This window comes from Hyperoodon ampullatus (genome assembly GCF_949752795.1).
Source record: "Hyperoodon ampullatus genome assembly, chromosome: 19".
Lineage (NCBI taxonomy): Eukaryota > Metazoa > Chordata > Mammalia > Artiodactyla > Ziphiidae > Hyperoodon > Hyperoodon ampullatus.
The window spans coordinates 14,981,947-14,998,243 of NC_136932.1; the positions used below are offsets into that span (position 1 = coordinate 14,981,947).

Consider the following 16,297-nt stretch of genomic DNA (forward strand, 5'->3'; position numbering starts at 1 on the left):
CACTTGGAGGCATCATGAGAAAAGCCTTGCCAAGTGCAAACAGGCAGTAAGAGGAGAGAATGGTGCCACCAGAGTGATGGCCTGAACCTCAATAACAGACTCCCCCAAAGCATGTTGACCATCCTTGGGGGAAGACATCGTCCCACCACCACTGTGGCTGCCACCGAGAAACTATCTGGGCTCCCATCCCACACCAACGAGGATGATCATGCTGAGGATCAAGTCTTACTGGGATACAGCTCAGCCCCATCAGTCTCTGTAAAAGAAAGGCAATCCTGTTCCCACCACCAGACACCAACTCACCTCCATGCCTCCACAGAAAGAGAGGAAAAGGCCGAGATTTGACCCCTGCTTCATTGCTGTCTTCAGTGAAGAGAAGACTCATAACTGCCCGTGGGAAATATCCAATAGAAGTAGAACTAATGGATAAAACTTAATAAAGAGTATTTCAAAGAGAATCCACTGAAGATTTAGTCTCCTCTTCTAGTTACAAAGATTTTATATCCAAGATAAAAGTTGTTGCAAAAAAAAAAAAGAAATCTGAATTCTCTTTTTCTCTTTCTCTCTCAACATACATACTGTGTACTGTGGATATAAATACTCCTTCTCTGGCTTTTATCATGAATTCTTGGTTATGGCTACAACAAGGCCACCTTCTCATCTATCGCAAGAAGTAAGGGTAATATAGTTTAGTGAAAACAGCCTAAAATTCCATACCCAAACTGTCCATAATGCATGTGGACAAAATGAAGACAATAATACATGCAATACAGCTGACATTCACTGTCAGACAGTCCAATACTCATCCCAACTCCACTCCCTTTTGCCACCCCCCCAACTATGAGGGGCGGAGCACATCACACATGACCCAGCTTTAGCTAATGAGATATAAGGGGAAGTCTGCACTTGCTTTCCTAACAAGAGAGACAAATGTGATAGCTCTGCCCTGTCCCCACCTCATCCAGGCTCAACATGGAAGAATGTACTGTAACCATCAAGATAAAACATCAGAGCATAAAGATTAAAAACAGCCTGGGTCCCTAATGGTACTGCTGAATAATTAAATCATTTGCCTCAGAGACCTTAGCGAAAATGACAAACTGTTACTTGTTTAGAAAGCAATAGTGAGATTTTTCATTACTTTCAGCTAAAAGCAGTCCAAATGCAAACACTTAAAGCCTGAGAAAAATTACTCCCATACATCAGTTCTTAGGTTGTTATTTGAGGATTTGCCCTAGCAGAACAAAGGAGAAAACTGAGAAAGAGACAGAGGTGGGATCTAGAAAACAGTGGATGCTTCCAGGAGACTGATAAGGAGAAATCCCAGGATGACAGCTTTGGAGCAGGCCCGTTTAGAACAGCCGATTGAAGCAGGCAGTGGAGAGCTGGGAAAGAAGAAACTTTGGGAAGAGGCATATTCTGAGATTCAATACTACCCTTGCAAATTTAGGAACTGAGGAAATGTTAAAGATCTAATTCAATAAGAAAAGAGAAAATCTTCAGGAAAATCAAAGAAACAAAAACTGTTATAAAAATGGAAAGCATAGCACCCTATTTAGTCATTCAATGAACAATATTTACATGGTCATAATCAGGGAGTTGAAGTTTAATACTTGTCATATTTTAGAATCAACTCATACACAAAGCTTGGGGACTTAATTATGGTCAGAGACTAGAGAATAATCATAAAAGTGCAGATGACAGAAGTTGGAAAGGTCCAGAGGTAAAAGAAAATCCAAGGAAGCTAAGAACCTAAAGCCAGAGGATAGTACTGATTACTGACGAAACTAGAAATAAAAACATCAGGGTATTATTTCAAATTGCAAAGGTTACAAAGTATAGGGAATCCAAATGTAGTGACACAACTAAATTGCAGTGGGGAAACAGGAGGGGGCAGTTAGTGACTCACCCTCTTCAATTTCTCTTTAGAATTCGCAATTTAATACAAACAACAAATATGACTTAAAACTATGTAACATGTCTCTTTACTATCAAAGTTCTATATAATTTCTCCAATTCTTTAAATAGAATTTACTAATGGCAACTCTGTTTTTGGTTTATTCAGTAGCAGAAAGCCTGATAACCTAAAATTTATTAATCAAGCAGTAGTAGTATAAGCATATTATTTACATTTATAGAGATACTCATAAAGGAACTAGAAATATAAACAGTTAAAATAGGTTCCCTATAGTAGCAGAGTTTTGGCCAAGGAGGTGTGGGCCAGGGCATATTTCATTCATTATAAACCCTTGGTACTATTTAATTTTTAAAATAATGGCATATACTAATTTAGTAAAAATAAAAATATTTATCTTAAAAAAAAACATGGAAAGCAGAGAGAACTGAAGGCTTTCCTTAGTTTTCAAATCACAAAGCAATATGACACAAGGAAAAATATAGAGACCATTACTGAGGGACAGATATGCATTTTTCCTGGCTATGATGAAGTTTCAATTGTGTGCAGTAATTTATGCCATGCTTTCACGGAGGCACCTTCTACTTCACCTGCAGTATTCCTTTGAGAATGGAAGTCCAAGAATATGAAAGTTGATAATCCTCTCTTAAAATTTATGTCACTCATATTTGTGTTAATGTTTATTACTTGTAGGCTTTCTAGTCCAGGTAACTATTTTCTTGCATTATATTTAATCATTTTTACCCTCTTTATTTTTTAAACTCTGGCACAAACCATTTTACCCGACAGTTTCTTTCAGTTTCATGTTATCATCTACCCAATAAAAGTGTTAAAATGTATCATAAATTTACAAAGAATCTGGCCAACTGTAGACAGGGAAAGAATTTTTTAAAAGAATAAACCTAAGAGGCCACACAGGATTGCTGCTTCTACAGCAGATAAAAAAATGACTAACATGAACATTAAGATATTAGCTGGGAGCCAATTTTATCATTCTAATTTCCGCTGTTGATGCAAGAGACCAGATGAACAACAGCCAATAATAGTAAGTGTAATGGAAAACCGTAAGACTTATCTGCACTGTAATTAAGAAAAGAATGAAGATAAAAGTCAGAGCTAATTATAAAACATATGGTATAACTTTGCATTGCCATCTATTTACCACTTCAGATAACATATTTTTCATTTATTCTCCTCCATGAGGAATTAGTCAATTAAACATTTCCCTCCTCACCCCAAAAAGATGCATGGAAAACTTTTTTGTCACATTCAATGAAATGAACAGTTTCTTAGGCTGATTAATCCTTGGCAACATACAGAGAACATTTACAGAACCGACAGAGCAGATACTCCAAGTGCTAGAGCGTAAGAGGGAAATGCTTGTCTTCTGCTGAGAAGGGTGGGAGAGGGACTATATTTAACGTTTGTTTTTGTTTTTTTTTTTTGCAGTACGTGGGCCTCTCACTATTGTGGCCTCTCTCGTTGCGGCGCACAGGCTCCGGACGTGCAGGCTCAGCGGCCATGGCTCACAGGCCCAGCCGCTTTGCGGCATGTGGGATCTTTCCGGACCAGGGCACTAACCAGTGTCCCCTGCATTGGCAGGCGGACTCTCAACCACTGCGCCACCAGGGAAGCCCTATTTAACATGTTTTAATTAACAAAGGCTGATGTATTGGTCTTTCTTTAACCACTCTGAAGCTCATAAGTTGGGGATAAATATCAGGCCGGATTCTTTGGCATTTTTATTTACACATTTTAAATGGAAAACAAAAAAAAATGTTTTTTCAATATTTATTACTTGATGCAAGGAAAAGCAATTACCTCTTGGCGCTTTGAGTTTTTAGCACTCATAAGATAACCTATCCCTTGGATAAACTTAGATGAATGCCTAAAAGCAAGGTAAACATTTAATGATATAAAACTTGACCTTTCCCTTCTCTTATTCTACAATGCAAATAATAATAATAATAATAATAACAATAACAATTTGTGGCACTGGGATAAAGGGTAATTTATCAGTCACTCTGGTGCAAAGTTCTGCATAAGGGCTTAATTTATAAAAATTTTAATTTATAAAATATTTATAAATTAACTGTATGACATGTTAAGTTCTCCCAAGTAGAATTTCAAATTTTATTGCTGATTATTTCAGCAATATCCTCTGATGAAATGTGAAAAACATAACAATACATTAAAATTGGATAGACCCAAAAAGGCTTGAGGAAACATGTACTCAGTGCCATTTCTGTTCCTGAATTGAGAATTTCCTGCACTGCAACCAGTTGGAATTCATGACCCCCTGGAGGTTGCAGAATATTTTATTCTCACTCTTGTGCAGGCCACAGGATGGAGGCTTCTTAACTGAAAGTGCCTCTTCAATTTCTCTTTAGAAATCACTGTTTAATTCAAACATCAAATATTAATTAAAACAACCAAGTAAAACGTTTCTTCACGATCAGAGCACTACACAGGCTCTCCAGTTCTTTAAATGGAAGGCACCAACGGCAGCTGTAGCTGTTTTGTTTTCTGTATTTAGCGTAGTAGGGGTTTTTTCCAACACAAAAGACAAAAAAATGAGGGCAATAACTAAGATGCGGGTGGAACTGAAGACTGTGCCCAGACACGGGTCCATTTCTCCGAAAATAAATGTGTCTGCTTTATTTTCACATTTATCTCAAAGGCAGAGCCCACTGAAGCACAATTCAACTCTATTAATTTTATCACTTAATTAAAATTTGGATTAAAAATGACGCTGGGTAAAACGAGGTGTAAAAATAAGCCTAAGAGCTTGTCCTGAGTCCTTTCCAAGTTCTTTGTCGTGGACCCCACCACCTTGCACTGAGCACTCTGAGCCTGCCCCACCCAAAGAAACAAAACCACAGCTCCAGGCCAATAGTCCCCCACGGCCACCCCCAGCGCCCAGTGTGTTTAGGGCCTCACCTCCAGCTCCTGCTCCCTCTGCAGGGCGAACTGCTTGAAGGACTTGACAATGAGACCAGCGTTGGAGCAGTCGTAGACAAATATGGAGGGGCTGCCCATCCATGTCTGCAGGTCGTATATAGACAGTGGGATGTACTGAGTGTAGTTCTGGAAAAGAAAACAGTGCATGTTTGTGACTCACACCTGGCAAACTCTGCCTGCTCACCAGCACCTGCACCTCCAAGAGGGTCCCATGCACGGGGCCCACTGCACAGAGCATTCCTGAGCTTCCGTCTCTACCCACTGTGAACAGCAGCAAGCTAACCTCCCCACCATCTGCCCACATGCTGTTTCATCAGGTAGAACCGGGCAGTGGCACAGTTCAATCCCGAGCTCCTCTCCTCCCCTGTTCAGCTCTCGCTGCCCCCTGGGAGCGCACTCACTCCACTGAGGGATTTCCCTCCACGTGTCCCACCACGGGGCCTTCACACCCACCCTTCCTCTCCCACCCACTTGCAGCCAAACCACAGCTTGTTCTTATAAATCCCAAGGCTACACATGCTACTTCACACCATTCCTGCTCACCATTTACTCCGTAACTTCTCTGGGCTTATACAGCAGAACACGCTCCTCGATTATAAAGAAGATGAGCTCAGAAAAGTTGATCGGGTCCTCAAATGTGCATGTTTTCCCTGTTGCCCCTTTAATTTCAGAGCTACCCATAAGCACTTTATCCTCTAGATGATTTAGATCACATTGAAGGAGTACAAATAGATTTGGCTCTGTAATTCTTTTTCCAAATCACAGAACAATAACATATTAGCATGAATCTGCTAAGTGAAATATTTTTCTGGACACACTGTACTCTTCAGTACTTGAAAACACTCCAGCTATTACTGGTAAACATAGAGAGGAATGGTCCTCATCTCACCAGAGAAATGACTAAAATCCTCACTCAAAGGTAACATTTTAAAGCAATTCTTCTGCATAGAACGCCATCACTTATTTATCCTTCCTCAGGCACCAATAGTTTAAGTAGTGACACTCTAGCAGAAATCAATTCTGTGCACTTACAGTAAAGGTGACTGTGTTTCCTCAAAGCTAAGCCACAAACACTGCCTCTGGTATTGCCAAGAGGATTGTTTCTAATGCAAAGGGGAAAAGGAACAGAAGACAGAAAGACCAAACCAGGCCTGGAGAAGACTGTCATCAAGGTGGTGGCGGCAGAGGCCTTCTTGATATGCACACACGTCACCAGATGCAAGTCCCATCCCAGACGGGGGAGGATGTGCCGACAGCACAGGTGTGGTGGGGCTGCAGACATCTCTATCACGAGGGGACCACCCTCTGCTTACGCTGTGCCATTTCACCTTGCTAAACTGCCATCACCTGGTGTCTTGTTCTTCGTCACTGCACGAGTAAGAGAACACTTGGATATGCTCTCTCTAAGTAAACTCTCACAGAAGGATTCTAAAGACGGCAGTTCTTCCCTAATGAATCTATAAAGGCAGTGCCCAATCAAAATACCATCAGGGGTTTCCTTAATGGAACCTGACAAGCTGATTCTGAAGTTAATGCTGAAGAGAAAGGTATAAGAATAGCACAACACAAAAAAAATTGTAAAGAAGGAATAATGAGTGGGGACTCACGCTAGCAGATATTAAATACACTATAAATCTATGGTAATTACAGGATGGTACTGGGGAAGGCAAGACAAACAAATCAACAGGAGGGAAAGCCCAGAAACAGAGCCACATATATAACTGTAATGAAGGTGGCATTTTAACTCAGTGAAGAAAGAATGAACAATTCAACAAGTGATACTTGTAAAATCCAACTAACCATTCAATATTGCCATCTGAGATTCCACACACAATCGGGACAGATTTTAAAAATAAATACAAAAGCAGAATAAAAGATTTTAAAATTTATTTTGATGTAAGAAAGACCTTCTTAAACATACAGAACCTAGAAACGTTAAAGAAAAATAGAGCAACGTAAAAATTATATAATTCTGAAAAAAACATATACCCATGACAAGCAATTTAAGAATAAAGTAGGTACAACATATGTGACATAGGCTTTATATTTAGAATGTGTGTGTGTATATAAGCTTCTGCTGCAGATCAACAAAGACAAAACAACAAAAACAATATACAATAGGCAAAAGCTTCACACAGGCAATTCACAGAAGAAACATGAATGATCAACAACTATGAAAGTTTCACGCTCTTGATTAATCATGGAAATGCAAATTACAATGAGAATCATCCACCTACCTATCTTCATCCAGCAAACTGGAAACAAGTTTTAAGTATGAATAATACCCCATGCTGACGACAATGTTCAACAGGGTGCTTGGCTTATCGTTGGTGTGAGTATAAATTGAGGAAGCTATTTTTGGAAGGCAATTTGTGTGGTTCTTAAAATTTTTACTGTACATACCTTTGACTTCTAGGTGTCCATCCTATAGAAATACTTGCATTTGTATACAGAAATGTACATAAAAGAATGTATAATATTTTCACTGGTAAAAACCTGTAAGCTGTCTACATGCTACTGTGGAAAAGACTGCCAGTCTAACACCTATTTTTCCCATCTTCATCCTCAATGCAAATTTAGCTGAGCACAGTTCCCAGTTTCCTTTGCAGCTAAGTCTGATCTTGCAGCCCAAGTCTGGCCAATGGGACATGATCAGAAATGTGTCTAAATTATACGTGCCACCCTCTTTCCCTTCCCGGGAGGAAATGTGAACATGGCAGAAGACATAAGCAGGGGGACAACAGAGCTGTGTGATGGAAGGGGCCTGAGCCCCATGTCATGACGATGCCACAGCAGTCCCAGACGGCCCACAGGGACTATCACAACCAATCTTGGATCCTAATATATCCAATATGAAGGGATCATTAAGCAAAGGGGGCCCCCATACACCCACGTTATGGAACACCATGCAAGGTTATTTATATGCACTGACATGGAGAGATGTCAGAGGCTTGTCATGATTTTAAAAATGCAAGGCTTAGAATCTCACATATAATATCCTGTTTTGTGTGTAAAGCACCACATGCCCAGCACTTAAGCTGAATGAAATGAGGACTCAGCAGAAACGTGCTGAGTGAAAGGTCCTATAAATGGTGCTGAAAGAAGAACACAGGACTGCTAAGGGCTGCTTTCTCTGACTGGGGAGGTGACAGGGGTGTGGGGTGGTAAGAAAGTGTCATATCTATTTCTTTTAAAACTTCTGTTCTCTTGGAACCTTTTAGAATAGAAATTACTTGTACTTTTTTAAAACACAAAATGCACACAACTATTAAAAGGAGGGAGGAAAAGGGTAAGCTCCAGGGTTCACTATAACATACTTTACGTTCAGTCAGTGTTTCATAATGAGCAGGTATTACATGTTATCTGCACAAGTAAAAAGGCTTCAGCACATGCTACATTGGACAGAGCAGGACACAAGCCAGCGCCTCCCCGGGCCCAGCAGGGAAGAGCGCTCCTCTCCGGCCCTCTGCCCAGCAGCCTCCCTCCCCTTGTTCACCTGCAGCCCCCACTGCTACGGGGGAGAAAAGGGCCAAAAGGAACCCTTTAATTGGGCAGGGACACCCTTACACTGAGAGGAGAAAGGATTTTAGCACCAGCCTGGGAAATCATCACATTTTTATATGCCAGCCACACTCTGCTGTTTATCTGCTTCCCACAAGGTTCTAGCTCAGTGAGGAGGGGCCAAATATGGCTGGGGCAGTTCTGACCCCATTCCTGCCACCACATCATCCAAGTGACTGCTGGGAAAGGGCGATGCTGTCATCTTTGCTGCCTTCTAGGTACAGCCAGAAGGCCCCAAAGGCAGCAAAGCAGCACGCAATAAAATATATTTTAACTGTGTTTTGAGGTCTGGCCTTTTGAACTGAAATGTAATTTTTATATTTCCCCCAAATCAAAAGTTACTTTCTAAATTTCTGAGATACAAAGGTAATTAATGGTGACTCATTAAAATAATAAAGCACTAATCCACCAGGAAACTCGTTAAGGGTTTTCCCTTTCATTCCCTGTGCCACTGGCTGCCACGGAAATGGTTCAAGTAGAGTTGTCAGCCGCCCAGTCCCACTGGAGGGCAGAAGCACCTCCATTTTCTAATGCTTGTCCAAGGGGCAGCATGCAAGGAGCTTTCGGAATTGGTCTTTAGCCTCATGATTTTTAGTTGTGAGAGGGTCTGGCACCTTATACCGTCCACAGGGATGCTCAGCCACAGAAAATGGCTTGGACCCACACCTCCACACCTCCACACAGATGGGCTGCATGGTGGGTGGCAACCTCTGAGCAGCAAGGGCCTCTGTGGCTGAAGTGGAGACACCCCAGCACTGTGGACGTTTGAGGCTGGTCAGTCAGTGTGGGGCTCATCCCGGGCACTGCATCAAGCTTGGCAGCAGCCCTGCCAACAGCACTTCCCCCTCTCTGCCCAGTTGTGACAACCAAAAAGGTCTCTGGACACTGCCAAATGCACCCTGAGGGGGAACCTCCCCTGGTGAGAACCAATGCCTTTGAGGAGAGATGATTTCATTTAAAGCAGTAGCTGTATATCTGTAGTTTAGTAAGCCTGTGAAACCTGGAAGTCTGTTTTCCTTAGGGATACAAAATCAACTCTATTAAACCATATTGCGGAAAATGGCCTTTGAGAACGAATCCTTATTGGAATATGAGCAGGTGGATCTCATTTCCCATCTCAGAAGAATCCTGGGGAGTTTGTCAAGCTTCGGACCAGAATCACGGTCCTGCAAACCTGCAAAGGGAGGCCTGCAGGATGACAGCCCTGGTGCTGCAGCGAGTGAACAGAACAGAAACAACACCTGAAGTGCAACTGTTTCCACCCCGTGCAATTATCCCCGTGTCTTCTAGGCTGAACCAACCTACACAAGCTGGAGAAGTCGAAGTCCCCCACGCACTGAAGGCTGCCAGAAACACTCCACAGCCTTTCAGGCAATGGTTTGGTTTCTCCCCCCACCAAAAACTACGAGCACAGAGAATTCCTAATCAAAGCGTCTCTCCTTTCTCTTGAAAAAACATATTCAAGGCCATGTTTTCATTTCAAACAAAGAAATAGAAATAGGTTTTAAATAATTTATTCATTACACTCTACTTTATCTGTCAGGTTATATTAAACATCAAAAAAAAAAGCCACATGCTTTCATCAGACTGTCATCACAGCTGAGTCAACCACAGAGGCAGCCAAGCACTGAGCCCTGGGACAGGAGCTCGGAGGAAGGGCACTTTGTTCTCCAGGTAAAGCCAGCCAGGTCCTAAGAAGCAACTCTCCATCTCCGAGCAGATTCTAAGTTCAGACGGTCCCTGACTCCCGATGTTTCAACTTATGAGTTTTTGACTTTACATGGTGCAAAGCGACACGCATTCAGTAGAAACCATACTTTGAACGTTGTTCTTTCCCAGGCTAGCGATATGTGGTCTGATCCTCTCCCATGATGCTGGGCAGTGGCAGCGAGCACAGCCCCCAGTCAGCCCGAAATCATGAGGGTGAACAACTGATACACTTACAACCATCCTGGACCCAGACAACTGTTCTGTTTCTCACTGTCAGTACAGTATTCAATAAAAATTACATAAGACAGTCAACACTTTATTATAAAATAGTCTCTGTGTTAGATGATTCCACACAACTGCAGGCTAATGTAAGTGTTCTGGGCATGTTTGAGGTAGGCGAGGCTCAGCTATGATGTTTGGTAGGTTAGGTGTAGCACAGGTGTTTTCAGCTTTTGGCATTTCCAACTATGATGGGTTTATGGGGCATAACCCCACTGTAAGTTGAGGAAGGTCTGTACATCTTCTCCCAAAGAGCTCAGAATGTGAGTCAGAAGTCTTAGCCGTAGTAAAATGGCATCCTCCTAAGGGCTCTCCGGTAAAGCCCCCAAGGATGCATGCTTCCTCTGACCTCATAGACAGGAACCACAGGCATATCTGGATGTGTCATCCTGGCTTCCCCTGGACAGTAAGGGCGTCTGCATACAGCTGTCCTCCAAGGAGAGCAGAGGGGCATGGGTAAGCAGAAGATTCATCTTCCTTCTGAAGGAACCGGTATTGGGAGGTGATGGCCCAGAGATGTTAGGTATGGGGCAATGGTACTTGTGAACAAAACACTGCAGGGTTTAAGTCACAAGCAAACTCCTAGTCTCTTAAAATCCTTAAGGCTGAAGGTTTATTGGCTTTGTTGATACTTTCTCTGCCTTTCCTTTACTACAATTCAATAATTGTTTACCTTATGAGTAATGCTAAATAAATGTTATTTAAATAATAGAATTTATTGGTTTGGAAAAACTGCATATCACTATCAAATAGATGCCTCTTATTCTGATTTAGTATATAGTTCATTACTGAGTCTGTTGAAAGATGGTCATAAAGGTTTTTAAATGTGCTATTATCAAAAAGATGTATTTGTGGGCTTCCCTGGTGGTGCAGTGCTTGAGAGTCTGCCTGCCGATGCAGGGGACGCGGGTTCGTGACCCGGTCCGGGAAGATCCCACATGCCACGGAGCGGCTGGGCCCGTGAGCCATGGCTGCTCAGCCTGCGCGTCCAGAGCCTGTGCTCCGAGACGGGAGAGGCCACAACAGTGAGAGGCCCGTGTACTGCCAAAAAAACAAAAAACAAACAAACAAACAAACAAAGGATTTGTGATTTTTTAAAAGCAATATTTGTGCCAGACCACATTTAACATTTGTTGTAATTGTTACTTTATCCATATTGAGAATACAGCAGTTGTCCCCCTCTCCAAAAAAAGCTGTTAATTTTATTGTAAACTTGACCTTTCTAGCATTTTTGTGTTTGCTTGCAATAGCTGAAGACCATCAGTAAAAATTCTCTTTCTTCAGGAGAAGTGATAGAAAACTTTGGGCTATCTCTTTATAAGAGCTTTAAAGTTTTTAAAAAATATTGTTTTCTTGATGCTGAGACATAAAACCTTAGACCATATCTTAACTGACTTCTCAGATGTCCTATATTTGAAAACCAGATTTATGGAGGATGAATTCTCAAATGAGAGTGCATCAGAATGGCCTAGAGGGCTCGTTAAAACGCAGAAATCTGGGCCCCTCCCCAGAATAGGCTTCCATAAGTCTTGGATGGGGTCTGATAATCTGCATGTGTTATAAATTCCAAGAATACTGCTGCTACTGGTCTGGGACCTGTACTTTGAGAACCCCTGGTGCAGACAGTGCAAATGTTGATGGAAACAGAGAACATTCACTTTCCAGTTTTGGTGTAAACTGTACTTCCTATGCATCATGAAGAACACTTCCCTTTTTCCATCTATGATTTAACACTTTACATATAGTGATCAGGAAACACTGTGATGATAAGATGATACTTAAATAAAAATATCCATTCACCCATGAGTCAACATGTAAGAAGGTTTTTAACTGTGAATTCAATTTCTTTGATTGATCTAGGGCTATTCAGATTTTCTATTTCATTTTGGGTCGCTTTCAGCTGTATTTTAAAAGGTATTTTCCATCTAATTTAAGTTATTAAATGTATTGGTATAACATTATTAACATTCCCTATCTTTTCAATGTCTATAGGATATGTGGCGATATCCCCTCTTTCATTCCTAAATGTTGATTGTATCTTCTTTTTTCTTGCTACCTAGCCAAAGACTTGTTAATTTTACAGATGTTTTCCAAAAATCAAATTTTAGCTTCGTTAACTTTCTCTACCACCTGTTCTCTATTTTACTGATTTGTGCTCTTTATTACTTCTTCCTTCTACTTCCTTTGAGTTTAAGTTGCTCAACATTTCCTAGTTTCTTAAGGTAGATATTTAGATTTTTATTTTAAGCTTTTCTTCCCTTCTGTATAAGGATTTAATAAAGCTATACATTTTTATACAAGCACTGCTTTAGCTGTATCCTACAAATTTTAACAAGTCGTCTTTTCATTATTGTTTAGTTTGAATTATTTTTATTATCCCTTGTGATACCTTTTTTCATACATGTGTCATTTAATTTCCAAATATTTGAGGATTTTCCAGCTAGCCTACAATTTCAGATTCTGTGGCCGGAGAATAGACTCTGAATGATTTCAATCCTTCAAACTTTATTATGACATTTCTGTGACCCAGCACAGGCCTTTCTTAGTGAGCGGTCCACCTGCCCGGGACAATGTGTGTTCTGTGGGCGTTGGGTGCAGGGTTCTGTTAACTGAGTCAGAGTGATTGACAGTCTTTTTTTTTTTTTTTTTGCGGTACACGGGCCTCTCACTGCTGTGGCCTCTCCCGCTGCAGAGCACAGGCTCCGGACACGCAGGCTCAGCGGCCATGGCCCATGGGCCCAGCCGCTCTGTGGCATGTGGGATCTTCCCGGACCGGGACACGAACCCGTGTCCCCTGCATTGGCAGGCGGACTCTCAACCACTGCGCCACCAGGGAAGCCCTGATAGTCTTTTATAATAGTAACTGATTTTTTTTTTTTTAGAAAAATATAATATACCATGACTGGAGTTTTCCTTGTGAGAAAGTTTTTAATTATCAATTTTATCTTCAATTTTAACACCAGTTTTAACCTATCAATAACTGCCAGATGGTTACTCAAATATCCAACTAGGATTATGGATGTGTTTCTTTCTCTCATTGGCCCTCGTAATCTTGCTTTATGTATCTTTAACTCTCCTATTAGCCGTCTACACCTTATGTCTCTCTTCATCTGTGACAAAACTCCTTGTCTTGAAGTCTATTTTCTAATTAGTAATATGTCCACTCCAGCTCTCTTTCAACTAGTATTTCATGATATACCTTTTTACATTCAACTTTTAAGTGTCTTTGTATTTAAAGTGCATCTCTTGCTGACAGCACAAAGTTTGATTTTGCTTTTTATCCAGTCTGATATAAACTCATGAAAAAAACAAAGAATGGGGGACATTTTAGAGGATAACTGGTCTGGACTCTCCAAAAAGTCAGTGCCCGGGGCCTCCCTGGTGGCGCAGTGGTTGAGAGTCCGCCTGCCGATGCAGGGGATACGGGTTCGTGCCCCGGTCTGGGAGGATCCCATATGCCGCGGAGCGGCTGGGCCCGTGAGCCATGGCTGCTGAGCCTGCGCATCCGGAGCCTGTGCTCCGCAACGGGAGAGGCCACAACAGTGAGAGGCCCGCATACCACAAAAAAAAAAAAAAAAAAAAAAAAAAAAAAAGTCAGTGCCCACTCTTCAGAGAATGGAAACACAAATAACAGAATGGGAGGAAATATTTTAAAAACGAATTTCTGATAAAGGACTTGTACCCAAATATTAAAAGAACTCTTAAAACTGAGTAAGAAAACAAATAACCCTATTTAAAAGGGGGCAAAAGATATGGAAACCCCACCAAAGAAAATATATAGATGGCAAATAAGCATATGAAAAGATGCTCAACATCGTATGTCATTAAGGAATTGCAAATTAAAATGCGATACCACTGTGCACCTAATTAGAATGGCTAAAATCCAAAACACGAGCAACAACAAATGCTGAGGACGATGTGGAGCAACAGGAACTCCCATTCGTTGCTGGTGGGAATGCAACCTACAGAGCCACTTTGGAACAGAGTTTGGCAATTTCTTAGAAAGCTAAACATACCAGCTGGTCTAGCAATGGCTCTCTTAGGTATTTACCCAAATGAGAAGAAATCATGTCTATACAAAAATCTGCACAAAAGTTTAGAACAGCATTATTCACAATTGCCAAAAACTGGAAGCAACCAAGATGTCCTTCACTAGTGGAATGTTTTTCAGCGGTAAAAAGAAAATGAGCTATCTAGACATGAAGAAACCTTGAATGCATAAGCCTAATTGAAAAAAAAACAGTTTTAAAGCACTATATACTATATGATTCTAACTATATGACACTCTGGAAAAGGTAAAATTATAGAGACAGTGAAAATATCAGTGGTTGCCAAGGGTTGGGGAGGACAGGCAGAAAGGGAGATATAGGTGGAGCACAGGATTTTAGGGCAGTGAAACTATTCAATATACTATAATGGTGGATACATGATATTATGTATTTGGCAAAACCGACAGAACTGTACAAAATGAAGAATAAACACTAGTATAAACTATGGACTCTAGTTAGTAATAATGTATCAATACTGGATCATCAATTATAACAAATATACCACACCGAGGAAAGGTGTAGGCCAGGTAGGGAGTGAGAATACAACTGACCCTTGAACAACACGCGTTTGAACTACGCAGCTCTACTTATAAGCAGATTTTTTTCCACTAAATACATACAGGACTACATGATCCTCAGTGGGTTTGATCTGGGGATCTGGAACTGTGAATATGATGGGCCAACTAAGTGACTTGAGCATCCACAGATTTTGGTATCTGCAGTGGGTCCCGGAACCATTCCCTTGTGAAGACCAAGGGACGACTGTATGTGGAAATTTTTAATTTTTCTAAAAACTAAAACTGCTGTAAAAAAAAATAATGCCTATTTTTTTTTAAAAAAAAAAGACTGACATGTAACTATGATAACTTACTACAAGAAGACAATAAAATAACCTCACTAAAAAAATGTCAATGTCAATAAAGAAAAAAGGCAAAGAGCAATCTCTTTTTCTATATATTCGAGGAGACTGAGAAAGATGACTAACAGTTCAATGCAATGCACGAACCTGGGCTGGATCCTGAATGCAAAACCAAATCAACAAACATAAAATGCTTACTATCACACATTTTTGAGGCAGTGGGAAATTTTGATTATGGACTTCGTATTAAACGATATTATAGAGTTGATGTTAAATTTCTTGAGCAATTTAAGGGTATTATAGTTATGTACTAAAATGTCCTTGTTTTTAGTGTCATGATACCTGTAGCTTTCAAATGGCTAAGGTAAAAAATATTTATCTATACAGAGATATAAAGCAAATGTGGCAAAGTGTTAACTGATGAATATAGGTGAAAAGTATAAAAGTATTCATCCTATTGTTCTTTCAGTCCTTCTGGAGGAGGGAAAGTTAAATGTTGATTCTTTGAAAAGACTAATGAAATATACAGAAACCTCTGGTAAGAGTGATCAACAAGAAAAGAGAAAGAAGGTATCCAGTATCAATATCAAAAATGAATGAAGACGGGGCCTCCCTGGTGGCGCAGTGGTTGAGAGTCCGCCTGCCGATGCAGGGGATACAGGTTCGTGCCCCGGTCTGGGAGGATCCCATATGCCGCGGAGCGGCTGGGCCCGTGAGCCATGGCTGCTGAGCCTGCGCGTCCGGAGCCTGTGCTCCGCAACGGGAGAGGCCACAACAGTGAGAGGCCCGCGTACCACAAAAAAAAAAAAAAAAAAAAAAAAAATGAATGAAGAAACATCATAACCCAGACTCTGATAAATTAATAAGGAAATATGAGTCACATTTTGTCAACAAATTTGAAAATTTAGCTGAAATGGACAAATTCCTACAAAAGTAAGTTAGCAAAGCTCACTCAAGAAGAAA

The 16,297-nt window shown here is 40.9% G+C and overlaps 1 protein-coding gene across 2 annotated transcripts in view; it reads right to left on the reverse strand.

The window, feature by feature from the left end:
* RPTOR (regulatory associated protein of MTOR complex 1) overlaps positions 1–16,297 on the reverse strand; it is a gene marked incomplete at its 5' end in the record, with an annotated part of 340,079 nt that overhangs the window by 160,978 nt on the left and 162,804 nt on the right. For both annotated transcript variants that reach the window (XM_079725126.1, XM_079725125.1), the window contains one exon: positions 4,856–5,002. In XM_079725126.1, the coding sequence (XP_079581252.1) occupies positions 4,856–5,002 (147 nt within the window). The remainder of the gene's footprint in view (positions 1–4,855; positions 5,003–16,297) is intronic.